Source organism: Tasmannia lanceolata, unplaced genomic scaffold, assembly GCF_043159265.1.
Source record: "Tasmannia lanceolata isolate RefF3 unplaced genomic scaffold, GAP_Taslan_0.1 ptg000018l, whole genome shotgun sequence".
Taxonomy (NCBI): domain Eukaryota; kingdom Viridiplantae; phylum Streptophyta; class Magnoliopsida; order Canellales; family Winteraceae; genus Tasmannia; species Tasmannia lanceolata.
This window is the reverse complement of record NW_027518695.1, coordinates 5,446,569-5,466,675: the sequence shown is the minus strand read 5'-3', so window position 1 is coordinate 5,466,675 and position 20,107 is coordinate 5,446,569. Positions and strand designations below refer to the sequence as shown.

The 20,107-nt window shown below is 37.7% G+C and overlaps 2 protein-coding genes across 5 annotated transcripts; both read left to right on the top strand.

Moving 5' to 3' along the window:
- The first annotated feature begins 23 nt into the window (after nt 1-23).
- On the top strand, nt 24-8,098 carry LOC143851685 (uncharacterized). 3 transcript variants are annotated; one of them, XM_077361173.1, is made up of 16 exons: nt 24-1,973; nt 2,539-2,589; nt 2,695-2,870; nt 2,974-3,051; nt 3,341-3,452; nt 3,673-3,757; nt 3,848-3,899; nt 3,997-4,058; nt 4,168-4,283; nt 4,426-4,547; nt 4,627-4,695; nt 4,793-4,850; nt 5,381-5,453; nt 6,736-6,785; nt 7,012-7,091; nt 7,695-8,098. In XM_077361173.1, exons 1-16 carry the CDS (start codon nt 1,826-1,828, stop codon nt 7,755-7,757), a joined length of 1,395 nt encoding a protein of 464 aa, XP_077217288.1. In that variant the 5' UTR covers nt 24-1,825; the 3' UTR covers nt 7,758-8,098. The 3 variants fall into 3 exon arrangements, with proteins under 3 accessions (XP_077217288.1, XP_077217286.1, XP_077217287.1); XM_077361171.1 differs by lacking the exon at nt 6,736-6,785 and having other exon boundaries at nt 28-1,148; nt 1,602-1,973; nt 3,848-3,902; nt 5,381-5,454; XM_077361172.1 differs by lacking the exon at nt 6,736-6,785 and having other exon boundaries at nt 32-1,973; nt 5,381-5,454.
- Nucleotides 8,099-11,765: 3,667 nt separating this feature from the next.
- On the top strand, nt 11,766-20,107 carry LOC143851994 (glutamate receptor 3.3-like). 2 transcript variants are annotated; one of them, XM_077361503.1, is made up of 6 exons: nt 11,766-12,131; nt 12,569-13,923; nt 14,042-14,319; nt 18,292-18,323; nt 18,424-18,830; nt 19,357-20,107. In XM_077361503.1, the coding sequence occupies exons 1-6, from the start codon at nt 11,861-11,863 to the stop codon at nt 19,774-19,776; spliced, it is 2,763 nt and encodes a 920-aa protein (XP_077217618.1). In that variant the 5' UTR covers nt 11,766-11,860; the 3' UTR covers nt 19,777-20,107. The 2 variants fall into 2 exon arrangements, with proteins under 2 accessions (XP_077217618.1, XP_077217617.1); XM_077361502.1 differs by having other exon boundaries at nt 19,354-20,107.

Here is a 20,107-nt window from a genome sequence, read left to right as displayed (position 1 = left end):
CCAAATCTCTCCGAAATTTGAATCTCCAGGAGAGTCTCTCTCTCTCTCTCTCTCTCTCTCTCGTTTCTGTTTTTGCTTGTTTCTGGTCATTGATAGGGTTTTCTACTAGAACTTCTGCTCGGTTTCGTCAAAATAGGGTTTTCTTTAAACGATTTGTGCTTATTTTTCTGGGATTTCTTTTCTACTCGTTTTTATTTCGTTCATGGGGGTTTTCGTTTTAGGGGATTGTTTTTAAAATAGGGACTAGGGGTTATGTGTTTTCGTTTTCTGTCGTAGATTAGGGGTTTAGGGTTTGAGTTTTAGGGGATTCCTTCAAAATAGGGTTTTCATTTTCGTTTTAGAGGAACTTCTGCTGTATTTCTTCATATGGATTTTGGGTTTGCAAGTTATTTCTTCATAGGGTTTTCGGCTTTAGAGAAATCCCTGTTCTGAATTCTGATTTGCAAGGGTTTTGGGTTTACTAAGATTTTAGGGTTTGTAAAGCTGTCATAGGAAGCTTCTTGGAGTTTCTAGGGAAACCCACATCGATATATTTTTTTCATACAATTACAGCCTTCTTGATCTTTTGTCATTTTCTCATAACACATCTCTTCTCTTGTTCAGTTTTTTTTTTTTTAACAGACCAACCTTGTCTTTTGCCAATTTTCTCGTCACTCAGCTCTTCCTGTGTTGGAACGTCTCATATGTCCTTCCAATCCACTAAGATCAGAAGTACTCTCCTCATCGTTGTTCACCCCATCTAATCTCTTTCTTGGTTTCATTTCAAAATCAGCCTCCTCCATTGTGTTTTTTTTTCCATTTCAAATAAAAGCCAGTTTTGGTCATTTGTAACCTTTCTTTTTCAGCCCAGAAAATAAACTGACTTTGTTTGCTTTATTATGGAAAAACCAAAATCCGTTTCTCGTCATGCGACCTTTGTCCTTCGATCTGGGTTTTCTTCAATTTCATGGGTTCTGCTATTTCACCTGGGTATGTTGGCTTCTTAGGTGAGGTAGATTGCATGAGTAGTTTATAGTATTTGAGGGCTGTGTTATCTCTCTGAAATAGTCTCAATGGCATTGTAATTCTTCATAAAACAGATATCTCCCAATGGCATTGTTACAATGGTGATTGTAGCCCTATTACTTGTTTCATTGGATTTAAAACAGGTATTATTATTATTATTATTTTTGTAGAGAGACCCCTCTTCTTTTATTCATTAGACGACCCCAACTAGTTTGGGACAAAGGCTAAGTTGAGTTGAGTTGAGTTTAGTTAAGACAGATCCCTCTTCTTTCTTTGACATGTAGGTGGTGATGGTAATTTATTGTACTTGGAAATGAACAATACCTGCAACTTCTTTAATTGGCTATCTACTTGCCTATGTTTATTAATATTATGTGGTTGCTATCTGCTTGCCTATGTTTATTGTTTGGGTGATGATGGTAATTACGTGGTACACTAATTGTATGTATGTAACGTTGTACCTAGATGTAAGGTTGTACGTAGCTGGATAGAATACAGACGATTACATATGAATGGATCTTTATTTTAAGATAAAGGGTTCTTTATGTGCATGAATGATTTTGATATTAATAAAACCATGTCTCGTTGTTATTTAGATGGATGATAGGACATATAAAACCATGGATGGTCGCCCTACGAAGCAGCAAAGTTGATTGTGCAAGTTGTATCCACAATGACATTGCGGCAGCATGCCAGCATCTGCGATAGTATTTCTGATGTTCACTGGATATGCTTTCGCTTGAATTTGATGGCCATAATTTTTTTTCCATGATCTTTGGTCTGTTTGTAGTTCATTTGGATTCTATGTTGACTGATTTTTATGTCTAGTGTCAAGTCTGGAGCCATTACCAAAGAAGAAATAGAGAATGGTAGAGATGACATGTTAATCAATGAATATATACCTGAACAGTTGCAAGGGAACACTTTTCCTGAAGGGTTTAATGCCGATTATCTGAAGATTTACTACGGTAACACCTTGTAGAATTTAGCCTTTTGTTTTATTGTTGTACATGTTTTATCTCTGCTTCTGCTGAATCTAATTCTTGTAGTGACTGCATTTATTATCTAGTGGCGGGGTCTCCAAACTCAACTCACGCACCACCAAAACAAAAATAAATAAATTCTTGTTGTATTTCTTCGGTGGGCTCGTGTGAGTTTGATGATGCTCGGAAATGAAAGTTTTCTTTCTGTTTTAGCATATAAATGTCCTCTGGACTTTGAGTCTGATCAGGGAATATGGGTTCTTCCATTGCTCAAAGGATGTGCTTAATGTGTCAAGAAGTCCCATTGCTCAAAGGAGGCATAACTTGATAGACCTTTTCTTTATGAATAGACTGGCTACGACCTGATGGCTGCTCTTTCGTTATATGCCTCCATGATTTGTATCCACTGGCACATAAATTACTTTACTAAAATTTTATGGAATTTATTTAGCCGTGGATGGTTTTTGTCTGCATCTCCAACCTTAATTGTTTTGGATGCCTTGCCTTCATAAAATTCTGTTTACTAAAGTGCAATTTTCTTTTTCGTCAGGAAAACTCTTTCCACATGCTGAGATCTTTAAATGGATGTCATATGGGAATGGTAGTTGTATATTCTGATGAACTTGTTTAGTGTCTTTTTTATTGCTTTGTTTGGCAATTGGCATTTTTTTCTTGTTAATTGTGTGAATCTGCTGCTTGTTGGTAGATGGAAAGCATCCAGCATGTGACCAATCTTACTTTGGCTGGAGAGAATTTTCTTTCACTTTGGATGATGACATATATCTGCAATTCCAGTCATTCAACAGCGTCTCAGAACTGGAAAAGTCTATCAAAGAGAAGTACCCATTTAAAATTGATATCGGACCCGTGTACAGCGTAGATGTATGAGAGATAGTTAGTGGTTCAAGTGAATGTAATTGCATTCCATCCAGCTCCTCCATATCAAATTCTAAATGTTTCTCTTTGTCAATCTTTTCTATTTCAGCCTGCTAAAAGGCATGCATATGCACAAACCGGTGGTAACGTTTTCTCCCCGGTGGAGAGGGAGCTTGTTTTTTATATTGTATGCTTCTCAACTCTACCCAAAATTTCATCCGAAATCCAAAATTTCAGATTTCGGCTGGGATCGACAACGAAAATACCTTGAATCTGTGTCGGTCCTATATTTCAACCGAAATTTTGGTACTTTCATCCGAAATTTGGATTTCGGCTAAGGCCAAAACCGATACCAAAACCGATATTTTAAACCTTGACTCTCCCATGTACCAAAAATGTGAAGATGCAATTTTTTTTTAACACCGTTGCTTGGATGGGACTATTGGTTTGACATCCACATGTTTATTCTTCAACAGGATATGTCAGATTATGATGATGTCAGATATTGCTGCTCAGGAGCAGATGTCTGCATAGACTGCTGGCCGTTTATGACCATTGCTATCAAATTGATGGATGCTGCCCTTAGAGGTTGGAAGCACATATTTAGATGCATGGCAGTTAGGTGTTTAATTTCTAAAATCTTCATTGGTATTATGCACTTCTAATAGGACTGATTATGTTATTTTTCTGAACTGTAAAATTGATTTTTTGGTAGTAATTACTTGATGTTTTTGTGTTGATGCTATATATTCCATTTCAGGGTGGATTGGTATGATTTGATTGTATGTTCCTAATATCATATATGCAGATGATTTTGGTGTTAACCACATACTTTGGGTATATAGTGGGCGACGTGGTGTTCACTGTTGGGTTTGTGATGGAAGAGCAAGGAGGTAATGCAATCAACACCATGAAATTGAAATTTTGTTGCCTCTAGCTTGTATGCATTTTGATTGGTGATAAATTCTGCCATTTATTTCTAGGTTGACAAATGAACAGAGGGCATCTGTTGCGGACTATTTTCGAGTGTACAAGGTAGTGGTAGTATTCTATCAATACAAGTAAAAGATGCTCTAAAACTTTCTTACTACCCAATCCAAGGAAAAAATTATGATGCCGATTTCTATTTTAGGGAAGTGAAAATAGCAACAAGAAGGTATCTTTAATTGGTCCAGTTCTTCATCCTTTGCTGGCGTAAGTATTCATCAGTTTTGCAAGATTCAAGAAACCTACATATAGATTGCCCTTAAAGAGTGTGCGTGTGTGTGTGTTTTAACATTCTGGTTACATTCACATTCTGCAGAAGATCATATACCGATGTCTTGAGGGTCTTTTTTGAAGAGAAATTGCTTTTTAGTCAGAAGTTATTTGCAACTGAAGAGAGATTCGAGAAGATTCTTGAGTTGATACCTGATGAAGGTATGCAATTCAAAATGGTTTATGATGATATTATTTTTACAAGCATAATATCCATTGTTACTTTACGAAAAGTGTTCTTTTTGGTGAAGAGGGTGAGAAAACATTATTTGTATTATCAATTATGGAACTGAAATTTTTGCAGCTATTGCTGCTGAGCTTCGAGGCAAGTGGCAGGAACGTCGCCGTTCTTCCATCTCCAAAGAAGACCTAAATGTTATTAGGTGGGAGCAGTTGAAACACATGTTGCAGTTGGTAAAGCAAAAGGTCTGAAAAAGTTAGTGTTACACAATTGTGCTTGCTTCTTTAAACTCACTTTTCTATTAAACATCATTCTATGTTCCAGGCACATGGGCTTCGTGGGTGTGTGGAGGAGATTGTTTTCTCATATACCTATCCCCGACTGGATATGGAGGTTTGTGTAATATTTTACTTGCCTCATATTTTTCATGGATTCATGAATCCTTGGTTTATCCTGTTCTTCTCATGAAATATGTCTCTTCTTGTTTCAGGTATCCAAACACATGAATCATTTACTTAAGGCACCTTTCTGCGTACACCCCAAAACAGGTTACTATTGCTACTATTTATGGTGCACGAACGGCTATGATTTGTGGACACAGACACGAGTGTTGCGTGTCGACACGGACACGGCAAAACCCCAAACTTTAGAAACGGGGACACGGCTAAAATAGAAAGTATACATAATCATAATTTGTGGATATAGATTCGTGTGTCCAGTTTCGACATGGATACGAGTTTAAATGAGGCAAACATAATATTCAATAAAAAAACAAACTGTCACACTTGACACGGTACAAAAACATGTCCACACACCCACATTAAGTCTAAAACTTCCAGCAATAGAAGTAAAAGTGTCCAAAGGAGTGTTGACACATGTGGACACGCGTGTCGTGTCGGACACGGAACGACACGTGTGTCGGCAATATATTCGAAGTGTCGGCCAAATCATAGACGAACGGTGTATTTATTTTTGAAAATTGTTTATTATTTCAGTAGTATTGATTGTTCAGATGCAATGTGCATCTCAAGACTTAAGTGGTGCCTTTATCAATATCTTATCGTCTGTCATGTTTCAGGTCGTGTTTGCATTCCTATCTGCCCTAATCATTGTGATGATTTCAATCCAACAAGAGTACCTAACCTTTCTAAGGTAAGCGTGCACCTTTGTAGCTTGTTTATAGTCTCAAAGTTACCTACTACAAAGTTAAATTGAGTGATCAACATGTATGTGCAGAATTTCACTCTTGGTCTCTTTATTCGTAAATTGTGTTCATCAAACAGTAAACACTACCAATTTGCTATTTACTTACAATGGTAAGTTCTCTAAAGGAATTAAACATGATAATCAAGATACTGACACTGAGATCTAATTATGAGGAGAATTTATGTGGAATTTGGATCTTTGATGAGGTTTTCACTGTATCTCCTACGAATTAAAGACAGTACATTTCTATGAAATTAGCCTTTTTCAAAAGTCAAAAGGCCAGAATTTCTAGGGAATATGGACATTAATTATCACTATCATGGGAACACCTGCTGGAATTTTCATGATTTTCAACATTCTGAAATTCTCAATTCTTGATTCAATTTGATCTTAGCCAAACCCCCAAAATTGGAGAACACCTGAGATAAGAATTTCCACGGTAATATGTACAAAGCTAAATCAATCCTTTATAGCTGAATGCTAGGACCATGTGTGTGAATGCACTTGACCCCATTATAGCTGAAGGTGAGATTACGGCTCTGGATACCCTGCAATGCAGAAGTGGCCCCACTGCCTCCACTTATCATTGGCATCAATGACTACAGGTGCATGGCTCTAGCATCGTGACTTTTCATTCAACAAATGTTCTTTTTTTCTTCTTTTTTTTCCTGTCTCCACATGTCCAAAAAAATCTTATAATTTGAAAGAGATCCTAAAGTATTCACATAAAGATGAACAAAACAAAGCTCCTCTACATTGACAATATGCTAAATTAAAACAAAGTTTCTTATTCTCCTGTAATCATTCTATAAAGGTCTTTATAGGTTACATTAAGGTCTAGTAAAACTATGACTCAATACTCCAATCTCCTCGTTCAAGCTGACAGAAACTAAAAGATATGAACGTGTTTACGACGTTTAATCATTTATGAAGAGTTTGGTCACTTTAAGAATTGGGCATAAAATAGTTGCCATGGGTATTTTCATTTTCTAAAACTGCAAACAAGCACTTCCGTTAGGCCATAGTTCAGGTTGAACCCTCTCAAACAGAGGGGATGTGTTTTTGTTCTAGCCTTCCCAAGCCCAGCTCTCTGGTTCAAAACCGGTTACAGGTCAACCACTAATTGCAGGTTGCAGAACTATTCACTTCTAAGGAACTGTTTATGATAAATATTTGGTTTCAAGGTTTCTCCCTCCTAACTCTTATCTATAATATTGACAATTTGCTGCTGCTAGAAGAGCTAAACAAGGGAGGTCCGAGTGTGAATCATGTTGATGGTATGCTAGCTATCGTATTTTATCATTTTGTTGGTAGATAACCTATGCTTATTGTCACTGATCTTTGAAAATTTTCATGCTGGTTGTTATTACTTCTTATTTGCAGCAGTATTCACACTAATGTGTGGATTGGCAGAACTATATGCCTTAAAGAGAATATGAAAACAAAACTAATTTCCTTTTGTTGATCTCAATAACTAGCTTATGTTTTTCCTATTGATCGCAGAATGGGATAGAACCTCACTTGGGAACTCAGTCAGGTTCTTCAGGACATCCTTCTTGCAGCCACTGTTGAAATCTTGCAAGGTCTATTTCCTACACTTCTACTCAGTTATTATTCAGTATAACCACGTACGACTCTACAAAATTACCAAGATGCATTTCCTTGGGGTGACTTTGCCCAAATGGAATCAGAAAAAATATTGACTTATAAATCCCTTCTTTCAGTACTATATATATATATATATATATATATATATATATATATATATATATATATATATATATATATATATATATATGTTTTAAGATCTGGGTGACTTATGCAGTATTTCATAATTATTAACATGTAGATATCTCGCTATTTACATTTTTTTTTTGTTGAAAGATCTCGCTATTTACATATACCTTTCAATGTTTTATATTGGGGTGAATGCTAGTTTTGAGCCTTCTCAATGCTCATTCTTGTTGTGCCGCTTGTTTTCACATGTAATCGACATATGTCCAACAACTGAGGTTTTCGCAGTTACCTTTTGGATTGGTGTTCTCAAATCAGCAACCAAACCGTTCTTATATTGTTTCCATCTTTTATTTTTGATAAATTGAAATGTCAAAAGATAAGGAAAAGCAGTCTTATTACTAGTATTCAGGCTACCTATTAGTTTCTAATAGAGTTTCTTTATGCTGCAGGACCAGATGGAAAGTCCATACAATTCAAAGCTTCAACAGTCAAAGAATTCCTTAAGCTGGTAAAGGTGTAAGGGACATTTAATCAAGCACCAAACAATTGGAATTTAGGCCACTTGGGATCCTTAGTAAAATCACTACAAAGGAACTCCCAATCTTCCGCTGAGGCCCCGTTTCTTTTGGTGTAAAACAAAATTTGCACCTATTTTTATGATCTAAAGAAAAGGAGCCCAAGAGGGTAAATTGTATAGCCTCTTAATTCAAATAGGTTCTTCATTGTAAAATCAGCCTAAAGAAAACAGTTCCGACTTTGACCAGGACATGAAGAATTCTATTACTTTCAACTCGATATATGGTTTGTAATTTAATACAGAAACTAATAAAAAGCGTTGGTCATTTTCACTTTACCGAAACTCCGTTTTGGAAGTGTTTTCCAATCTCACCAATTACCATTTTACTATCAAAAAATAATAAAAAGTGATATCCACAGTCCCTTGTTTTGATAATGGTACTCCTTCGGTAACATTTTTCCACTATGCTATTCATGGCTTTTTGTTACCAGTAAAAATCCATTTAAATTATCCAATTAAAATTGTACAGACCACATCATAGGTTGATCTAAACCGTCCATGTGATGGAACATAATATCAATAAGTTGTGCCTGTAAAATTATTTCTATAGGCTGATCCTACCGCTCCAATCTATAGAGGTTTCCATGATTGTTGTCCTCTTAAGGTGCCCAGAATTCGTCAATATTTTTACAGGTATTCTGCATTCGTAATATCAACATTTCTGTAATTTGACCCGCACATAGTGAATAAGGAAAAGTAATTTTTTTGTCATCGTTAAGGGTGCAACTTGGGTGTCAACCCGACCCAATTCGGGTTGGGTAGGGTCGAGCTGACCCGATTTGATATGGTACCAATTGTTGACCACCTCAATTCAAGCTGGGTTGTTTTGGATTTTGAGAACTAATAGTGAGTCACCAATAATCAGTTTTTAACTCACAATTGATTCTCAAAATCCAAACCAAACAAGGACTAACAATTAACAAAGGAAAATATTATCCGCACTACTGTATTTTGATGATCACAATCCTCACTTTATTCAAGTACAGTATGGGCTGTACCATAGGATTATCCAAACCGTACATTGTGGACTGTGGAGACTATTTGAATGTTGAAAAAGAAAAACACACATATACAATGCTTCTTTAGATAGAACCCAAATTTGGGTTTCGGGTCGGGTCGGGTTGCCCAACCCGATTTCCAATTGGGGTTGATTTTTCCCAACCCAACCCAATCTGATTTGCGAAAAAGCTTAACCCGACCCAACCCAAATTCAGGTTGAACTCGACCTGTGTGGGAACATCCAAGTAACAACGACGGTTTGAAATTATATATACAGTGCTAATGTGCTCACTACCATATTTTATAATGGCACTACTCACCGTATTTTGATGATCGCACTCCTCACTCTATTAAAATGTATGGTATGGCCCCTACCCGTGTCGGTACTTCTCGTATGTAGATTACAATTTTACTCTGAAATAATTTCTCACAGAGATAGATGTTAGATATCAACAAAGGGGTTAATGGTAAAACAGTAATTCTGACGTGTAAATCCCAGACAAAAAGAAAAAAAAAATCTTTTGGATGGGCCACTTTCTACATAAGTTGTGCCCCAAAAATAATTTTCATAGGTTGATCCGAACCCTCCGATCTATAGAGGGTTATAGGTTGATCTAAACCGTCCATGTGATGGAACACAACATCAATCGGTTGTGCCCGTAAAATCATTTCCATAGGTTGATCCTAGCCCTCCAATCGATAGGGGTTTCCATAATTGTTGTTCCTCTTCAGGTGCCCGGAATCCATCAATATTTTGTAAGTGTCCTGCATAAGTAATATAAAATAGTTCTTTCGTCATTGTCATATGTCTTTACCTCTTCTTGGTAGTTTTTTGCCGTAATTGTCATAGACAGGTACCCTATGTCGGTACTTTTCGTATGTAAATTACGAGTTTACCCTCAAATAATTTCTCACAGAGACACATGTTAGATATCAGCAAAGGGGTTAATGGTAAAAGAGTAATGCTGACGTGTGGATCAAAAGGTGTGACACAAGCGGAAATAACGGCAAATGACACAAATGCCCTTATATGTGGGATACAATTGGAATTATGGCAGTGCGACACAAGCGGAAATAACAGCAAAAGGGTGGAAGAACTTAACCTATCATTTTGCCTTTATATATAATAATAATAGTAGTTAGATAGATTAGATTAGATTAGATTAGATTTGATTCTGAGCAGATGATAGTAACATGATGCGGTTGTGGACAAAAATTAGAGTCCGAACAAAAGCTATTAATTTGTCGCCTTTGTCTCCCTTCAGGGCCTGCTCCCTCGTCCAAGTGGCTCTGATCGTGTGTTCTGTATCACCATCAACACATTGCTTTTCGTTCATTTGTTAAAGAAGATATGTCCAAGTTCTTTTGGTCTTCTCTTCTCTTTTAGTGGACACATAATAAAGCTGACCAGACACATCCAAAAATGTTCCTCTCATTCAACAATCCACCTTTTATTCCCTGCTCTTTCCTTCACCCAATCAACCACCCAAGCCAAAAATAATAGGAAAAATTACATTTACACCCACTCTAGTTTCTGAAGTTTAAAAGGTGACTACTACACCCCATTTGGTTTGTAAACAAAGTACCAAAGTCTAGCACCATCCCCATCTCACCATGCATCATCATGCACCCACCATGGGTGTATCAACTGGGCCACTTCGATCTGATCCACTATGCATCAATCATGATCCATTCATGAAGAATACCGGTAAAACAAAATAGGAATTGTTTAAAAAAAAATTGCATATAGCTTTTTCTTTTCTTACAAAAATACCGATAAAAATATGATACCAAGGTATTAAATAAGGGATTTATTAGCAAGACATTTCACGGATGGTGCGTTGCATCTGACAGCAGCCACAGAGGCTCACTTTTGCACAGATTTTGTCTTCACTCACAAGGTGGGTGGCTGCTGTAGATGCAACAGACTATCCGCGAAATGCCTTACGGGGTGGACAGTGGCAATGTATAGCATCACAACCATGTTTTAATAATTGCACAAATATGTCTTGTCTTTTCTAGAGCTTTTTGAGAAATGTAATGACCTTTGACAGCTCTTTAATCGACTCGCAGAGGAGAGAGAAAGACACATGGGGAGTCGATTTATCACTACACCTCTTTAAATATTAGGAGAGAAGATGGGTCAGTAAAAATTTCAGAACAATGTTACTAGTGTGTTTCCCAGTCCCACTACTGTTCTTTGATTCTTTCCACAAATTCAAACGCTATACCCCCACACACGGGATCTCTGACAGTTTATTACGCAATTTGGTGAGACCCTAAATTTACCACTTTCCTCTTTTAACCACTGGCTTGGTTTTCTTTCTTTTCAGCAGGGTTTTTGTAAGGTGAGTAAGGACCTACTTTTATCCATGTGAACTACTTGTCCGCGTGATCTTTTCCAAAAGAAGGTTGGGATATTTATTTTTATAGTCCACTTAGAATGGTTCTGTCTCAGAAAGCACCTGATTTTCACTTCCTCTCCAAAGAACTTTGATGGGTTGGATTTTGGGGCTTTGAATATTTGGGTCTTTGGGTTTTTGGAATCCTGTTAGTTCCTTGCAGATTTGGGTTTCTGGGGTTTGAGTCTTGCATACCAGCTCACCAAAGTTTTGGTTTCTTTTCATGGAGCCTGTTGTATTCATTTTTTAAAACGGTTTATGTTGCTTGGAGCTTTTATGGTTACTTATTTTCTTCCCATGAGGTATTTTTACTGTGGTCTTTGGTTGGCACTTGCTGTCCTCTGATGAGTTTTTTTAATAGATTGTTTTTGTTTTTGAGTTTTTGGTTTTGATTTTGAGCTTTCCATATACTAATATCCCGACTAATATATTGGAAAATCTCTTGTTTTCACTTGTATTGCAAAGGACTTTGATTTCCAGGGGTGTTTTATCATTGAATTTTTTGGGTTTGGAGTTTTTATCCCCCCCTCCCCCCCCCCCCCCCCCCCCCCCCCCCCCTTTTGTATTTGATGAGTGGTTTCTTTTTCGGTCAGGTAACTCAAATTTGAGTTTCTTCATTTACTTCCCATTTCCCATTATGAAACTGCTTTTGATTCTCGGGTTATTGCACGTCCTTTTTGGAGTATTTTCAAATGGGGCTAGTCCTAGTAGTAATGTTACTTCAAGGCCTTCTGTTGTGCACATTGGGGCTATTTTTTCTTTTGACTCTACCATTGGGAGAGTTGCAAAAGTTGCCATAGAGGCTGCAGTGCAAGATGTCAATGCCAATTCTAGTGTCCTTGGTGGAACAAAGCTGGATGTCACAATGAGGGATTCAATCTGCAGCGGATTTCTTGGCATTGTTGAAGGTCCTTTCTTTCTAACATGTTTTGATGAATCGTTCTTCCATCTTTGTTCATTATAAACAACTGCTGATTCTCTTATTTATTTACTTATCCAGTTTGCATAATGTGAAACAACCAATTACTCTAAACTAAATGATTAAGCAGTTATAGTTGGTTTTATCTAATCATTTTATGCTTCAAAACTCCCCCTCACGTGTGGCTCCTCTTTTTTGGGTTGACCGTACACATGGATTTTTAATATCAAGGAGTTGTTGGGTTTTGAACCCAGGACATGCCGTGAGGCAATATCTCTGATACCATGTGAAACTGCCAATTACTCCAAAAGCTTAAGCTATTAGAGTTGGCGTTATTTAATAATTTATACTTCAACACATAAAGTCTACCAATATTAATAACAAAATCTAATTCTCTCATGTTTTGAATTCTGTAACTGATAACAGCTTTACAATTCATGGAGACTGATATTGTGGCCATTATCGGCCCCCAGTCCTCCGTAATCGCTCACGTGATTTCACACGTTGCAAATGAACTTCAAGTTCCTCTGCTGTCCTTCGCTGCTACAGACCCAACCCTGTCTTCACTCGAGTACCCTTTTTTCATTAGGACGACACAGAGCGATCTATTTCAGATGACCGCGATAGCTGAGGTGGTTAATTATTATAGTTGGAAGCAGGTAATTGCAATTTTCATTGATGACGATTATGGACGAAATGGGGTAGCTGCATTAGGAGATAAACTTGCAGAAAGGCGCTGTAAAATTACTTATAAAGCTCCAATACCACCTGGACCTGGATTGAAGAGAAATGACATTACAGATATTCTGGTTAAGGTGGCATTGATGGAATCTCGTGTTATTGTCTTACATGCGAATCCAGATTCAGGGCTCATGGTTTTGTCCGTGGCAAATTATCTCGGAATGATGGGGAATGGGTTTGTGTGGATAGCTACAGATTGGCTGTCATCTGTTTTAGATTCTTGGGGAACACTCCCTCCTGAGATCACGGGTTCGATGCAAGGAGTTCTTGCACTACGTCTACATACAGAAAATTCAGTTAGAAAACAAAATTTTGTGTCTAGGTGGAGCAAGTTGACTAGTAAAGAGGGGACTAGTTCTTTAGGGTTGAATGCGTATGGCCTCTATGCTTATGATACTGTATGGACAATTGCTCGTGCGGTTAACAATTTCTTCAACGAGGGTGGGATCATATCATTTTCTAATGATTCAAGGTTGCGTGATGTGGAGAGCGGGACCCTGCACCTTGAAGCTATGAGCATCTTTGATGGTGGGAAACACTTGGTGAATAATATATTGCAAACAGACATAATGGGTGTAAGTGGACCGATTAAGTTCAATGCGGATGGGTCGCTCATTCGTCCTGCGTATGATATCATTAATGTGGTTGGGACTGGTTATCGGAACATTGGTTATTGGTCCAATTATTCTGGATTATCAGTTGTTCCTCCTGAAAATTTTTACATGAAGCCACCTAACCGTTCCATTGAGAACCAACATTTGTTGACTGTCATTTGGCCTGGGGAGACAATTGCAATACCTCGTGGTTGGGTTTTCCCTAATAATGGGAGGCAGTTGAGTATTGGAATTCCCAAGAGAGTTAGTTATCGCGAATTTGTTTCGCAAGTAAGAGGTACTGACATGGTAAGGGGGTTCTGCATAGATGTGTTTCTAGCCGCAGTAAACTTGTTGCCATATGCTGTTCCATATAGATTCATCCCTTTCGGAGATGGTCTACAGAACCCGAGTTACACACAGCTTGTGAATTTGGTTGCATCGGGTGTGAGTATAAAATACAATTTTTTTTTTTAATATGAATGACAATTAAAGAAATTATGTACATTAAAAAGCCATGGTTTATGTTATTTGCAATGATTCCAAGATATGTGCTCTTTTGTAGGTCTTCGATGCTGTTGTAGGTGACATTGCAATCGTCACAAATCGAACAAGGGTCGTGGATTTTACACAGCCCTTTATTGAGTCTGGGCTCGTTGTAGTGGCCCCTGTTAGGAAGTTGAACACAAATGCTTGGGCTTTCTTGCGGCCATTTACTATTGAGATGTGGTTTGTCACTGGGGCATTCTTCCTTGTTGTGGGAGTAGTTGTGTGGATGTTGGAGCACAGGATAAATGATGAGTTCCGTGGCCCACCTAAAAAACAAGCTGCAACTATTATATGGTAAGCATTTAAAACAAAGTATGCTTACTAAGTATATAATTTTTTAAGTATAGACACTTCACATGCATGTGGTTAGAGTTTATTGTAAATGACATAAGATCAAGGCACTTGCAGGCTGGACTTTTGAAATAATGTGATCATGCCAGAACCCTTGTATTTTCCTATTTTTGGCAAGGATGATGTTTATATTTGTAGTTGGTTAACTGACTATTCATTTGTTTCAATTTTATTTTTGATGGTCAAATTATCACAGATCTTTAAGCTAATGAATTCCATCTAGTTCAACTTCCTGATACAATTCATTCTTCTTCTTTTCATGTAACAATCGCTTGCTTTCTCATAAATCATAATCTGTTGAGCTATTGAAGGTCCGACTTTCTGAAATTTCTCAAAAATCATGAAGGTGGTGAATTTTATTTATTTATTTTTGGTTAATTTAAACAGAATTAGACCATCTTGTCTGATTTTTCTTTCCTGGCAGAGAGCTTTTTGTCTTAGAAAGGACCAAAACATAATGGTGCGTAAAAGCATAGATTTATCCAGCATTGTTATGCAGGAGTTTAGAAAACATTTTTGCTAGAAAGCTATCTTTTTCGATTTTCAAAAAAAAAAGAAGGAAAGCTATTGAAGAAAACTTCCAGGTAATTTTTATGAATGTTTAAAACAACTCTGTCAGAGTTGTCAGAATCAGAGATGTATGACCAATTCATTTGTTTATCTAATGTTCTTTAGAGTTCTTTGTCGGATGAAGAGGAGATGAAACCTTTATACTCGAACTATTAGATCTGTTTGTCAGTTCAGTTTGGAACTGATATTTAACGAAAGGAAGAGAACTAAAAGAGGTGAGATGTCTTGACAGAAATGGCTTAATACAAGCAAAGCTAATGTTAATTCTGTACAGATCTTTGTTTGCTGACGGCAGGGGTGGAGCCAGGAATTTACACTTGGGGGGGCCAGACTAATTACACTTGCCTTGATTAGTCATTGGGGGGCCATGGTCACTAAACTAACTACCATGCATGTACAGCCATGTAGCATAAAAGGGATTTTGCAAGTCCTTGGGGGGCCATGGCCCCCCTCATGCTATATGTGCCTCCACCCCTGGCTGACGGACATCGATGCAAACAAAAACTACTGTGTAGTTTCCGGAACTCAGGATCAAACAGAAACTGAACTGTTGGATTAGAATTGCAGCTCTTTCTGTGACACTTTCAAGAGAAACAGAATGAAGAGACAACTGTGACAATAAAGCTCAATCTTTTACTGTATTTTTTTCTAATGATAAATCTGCTATGAAGTGTGGAAACTTCAGATTGAACATTTAAATTCTTCAAACAGAGGAGTTTATAATTTCAGCAAACAGCAACTCTTGCAGAACAGTAAGGGGCCGTTTGGATACGCGGATTTTAGAATCTTTGATTTCCTCAAAATTGTAGATGGGAGACGAGAGAACAAAGAGACCAGCTATCGTTTTCTGATTTCTCGCCCTTCTTTCCGACAACAAGAGAGCAGGAGATCGTCCCATGTTTCCAGGTTTTAGAAATCTCATGATGGGGGAGAGATTTCTAAAACCTGGATTTCTTACTTAAAATCCAAGAAATGTAGAGCTAAGTCCAAGCCCAAAGTCCACATTGAAGCCTCCTTGTCTTCAATCTTTCTGTAGTCTTTGAGAATCTTTGTTATCCGCACTTTATTCCACGGTAAGAAAATCTATATACTGTACCCCATGCAGGCCAGCGAACTTATGCAGCACATCTAGGTAGTGTGATCAATCATGCCATATCAATTAGATATATTTTTCTTCTAGATGGAAGACTCTGCAGTGAACCTTGAGGCTAGCCCAAATCAACCAAGTCATAATCTATCTCTTATATGTACAATAGGGATACATGAGTCGCATGGGGACCATCCTCTTAATGTCAATCTGAGTCTTTCTAGGTCCATGGAGGAAAGTATGTTTAGTCTGAAATCCAAATACAAAATAATGTGTAACCAAGTAGGCAGATTCACATAGCCAAGATCACGGTAGTGTAAATCTGTCACATTGTTGATAGGCCTAGGCAAGTATGCATGTTCAAATTTTTTTTTTATCTTGAACAAATAATCATGTTAAAAAAATGTCCACATTAATGATACTATATAACATCAGTAGAAGAACATGGATAAGAAATAAGATCGAAAGTAGGAGAAGATAAGAGAAAAAAAAAGGAGAATAAAAACGTGGGTAGAGGGAAAAGCCGTTCGGGTCAGCTGACCCTGTTTCTCTTATTTATATAATGTTTTAGAATGCTACAAGTATACCCCTGAATCCTTGATATATAAATAGTTGCATACTACTTCATATTTCAACACTACCTAAAGCATATTTACTATAGGAAACGATTTTTTTTTTTTTTTTGAAAGGTGACTTTATAAGTGCACCAATTGAGGAGAAGATGAGAGAACACCGCTTAAGATGGTTTGGACATATCCAACGTAAGCCTTTGGATGCTCCGGTGAGAAGAGGCGACTCGTGCCAAATTGATGGAGTAAAAAGAGGTAGGGGCAAATTGAAAGCAACTTGGGTAGAAACAGTGAGGAAAGATTTGATAGCTAGGAACATAACATGACCTTGGATAGGATAGAATGGAAGAAAATGAACCACGTAGAAGAACCCAACTAGAGCCAGGATTAGAGCCGGGTAGATTTCTTCTTCATGAAATTTTTCTAAAGGATTCATTTAGCAGACCCCAACTAGTTTGGGATAAAGGCTTTGCTGAGTTGAGTTGAGAAAGGTGACTTTATAAGTTAAATTCCAAATACACAGGTAGGGGGACAAGATGTTGCCCTAACCTGCAGTTACATCAGCCAAAAGCATACAATAATGAAATATAGCATTACATTCCATTCTCCCCAGCGTCTGTAGCCAAAGAAATAGACACTGAATCCCTAAAGACCCCTTCCTTAGCCAGTTTGTCTGCCAGTTCGTTTGCAGATCTCCTTCTATGTTCAATAACCGGCTTAACAATTCTCACCAAATCTTTAATTTCTGAGATAAGATGTTGAATCCTCCACGGTCCCTTCGAACCAGAGGTTGCCAAAGTGATAGTGTTTGATGAATCTCCCTCAATGATAACTGGACCTTTCTTATTTGCAGCGAACCACTTCAGTCCGAAGAGTAGAGCCCTCACTTCAGCCTCATTGGCATCGCAACTTCCGGCCTGCCCTGAGTATGACCTTGCTATCATCCCCCGTTCCTCCCGAATCGCACCGGCAAGTCCCGCTTTGCCCGGGTTACCAAGAGAGCTCCCATCAAAATTTAATTTCATCCATCCATTGGGTGGTGCCTTCCATTTTGGGGTCACCTTATCTTTTATCTTCCTCCCCCAAATAACTTCCTTCCAATTTCTCATTATCTCACAAGTTCCATAGTGGATATCTTCTTTTGCTTTGACCCAAGAAATTAGCTCAATCTTTGTTTGAAGTGAGACCCATACCACTGTCTTTTCATTTTCTTTGAAGATCCTCCTATTTCTTTCCTTCCATGTGTTCCATATTACTGCGAATGGCAGTAATTTCCATAATGACTGTCTCATATTCCCAAAGATCCCTCCATGCCAGTGCAATAATACCGATCGGATGCCTTTTTGGAAAACCCATGAAATGCCGAAGGAACACAGTCGTTGTTTCAATAACGATATCTACAATTCCTTGTTTCAATAATAGCCGTCACTGTTTTCAATTTTCTAATTAACCGTAAAGGCTGTTATAATTATCAAAATGTTACCAATAGCAAATCATAAAAGCATTTTGTAAAGTGAGGGATGCCATTGTCAAGGAGTGCAGGTATCATTTCCCTTACTATATTTGCTGCTAGAACAATAAACTATGACGCTATGGAAACGGGTAGATAATGTTTTCCTTAAATGTGAAGTGTATTTATCCAAGTCATTGTTTGGTGTCTGATTTCACTCTATTGTTCTCACCTTGCAGGTTTAGCTTCTCAACTTTGTTTTTCGCTCATAGTAAGTAAAATCATGCTACTTATATCTTCTCCTAAATAGTGGCATGTCTATAGAGGCAGCTTCTCTAATTTTATAGATATGTCATTTTCTCCTTTTACAGGAGAAAACATGGTGAGCACCCTCGGGCGCTTGGTATTGATTATATGGCTATTTGTGGTTTTGATAATCCAGTCGAGCTACACAGCAAGCTTGACCTCAATCCTCACTGTGCAACATCTCTCATCACCTATTAAGGGAATTGAGAGCTTGATAAACGGCGATGAGCCTATTGGATATCAAGTGGGTTCCTTTGCTGAAAATTATATGATTGAGGAACTCGGCATCCACAGGTCTAGACTTGTCCCTCTTGGGACACCAGAAGCCTATGCTGATGCCCTCCAGCGTGGTCCCACCAACAGGGGTGTTGCTGCTGTGGTAGATGAGCTTCCATATGTACAATTGTTCCTTGCCAGTCAATGCAAATTCAGAATTTTAGGACAGGAGTTCACCAAAAGCGGCTGGGGATTCGTAAGTGAAATGTTCTGACCCTTACTACTCTTTCATTTGAGAGAATGTGAGAAGGGCCTTCCAAATGAATGCTTTGGATCCCCCCAAAAAATGTGGGGCCACATGTGTTCCTAAGCTATAACTTAGATAAGCTTAGATAAGCTATAGCTTAGGAACACTTTCCTCATATATATATATATATATATATATATATATATATATATATATATATATATATATTATTACCAGAAAAAATATATATAACAGACACTGCTCTCTTGGGCCTATATTACCTGGACACTAGAAAATTGGACAGTATTTCCTTTCATCTACTTGTCATAAAATATGGAAAATCTTTAGACATGCCCAAAAATATTTTTATTTTTTCTCTTGCATCAAAAGTTATACTATTTCTATCAGCTAATTGTTATAGAATATGATTAACTCTTTAGGCAAGCCGAAAAGTATTTTGATGTTTTCTCTTGTATCAGAATTTATGTCTATGCTCATACCCATGTAGATATTTGATGTTTTTCGTTATTAGCAGGTATTCCCACGGGACTCTCCCTTAGCTCTCGACATTTCAACTGCCATTTTGACACTATCAGAGAATGGTGATCTCCAAAGGATCCATGACAAGTGGCTGACGAGAAGTGATTGTAGTTCACAGACAACTGAGATTGATTCAGATCAGCTTAGTTTAAGGAGCTTTTGGGGCCTCTTTCTCATATGTGGTCTGGCTTGCTTACTCGCTCTCTGCATATACTTTCTGATGATTTTATGCCAATTCAGCCGGTACTCCCCTAAAGAACCTAATTCTTCAAGTCAAGGCAGCTCGAGGTCTTTACGCCTTCAAACATTTCTATCCTTCGCTGATGAGAAGGAAGAAAATTCAAAGAGACGGTACAAGGAAACCGTAGAATCGAATAGCAACTCAAAGAGAAGTGAAATAGATCAGTCGACATGAGCAGTTCACCTCATTAGTTTTGCCTGCTCATGTTGTAAATTTTGATCAGTGCACTTGATCTTTCATTCAGTGTTCATCTGCTACAGTAACTGTGTAGTTCATTATTCTTTTTAATGTAACTTCAAATTCTACAGGATTGTCTTTACATGTGTCAGTGATTTAAATGCCAATGCAAAGACACAAGTATTATGTTTCAGAGTTAGCATTGGGAATCATGGATATGAGAACCAAAGTTCCGGCTCTCCTCTCAGTCTCTTGGAAACTATGTACAATCGGTACTCTAATAATTAATATTGCTTTAATAATAATTATTTATTATTCCTGGCGTCCA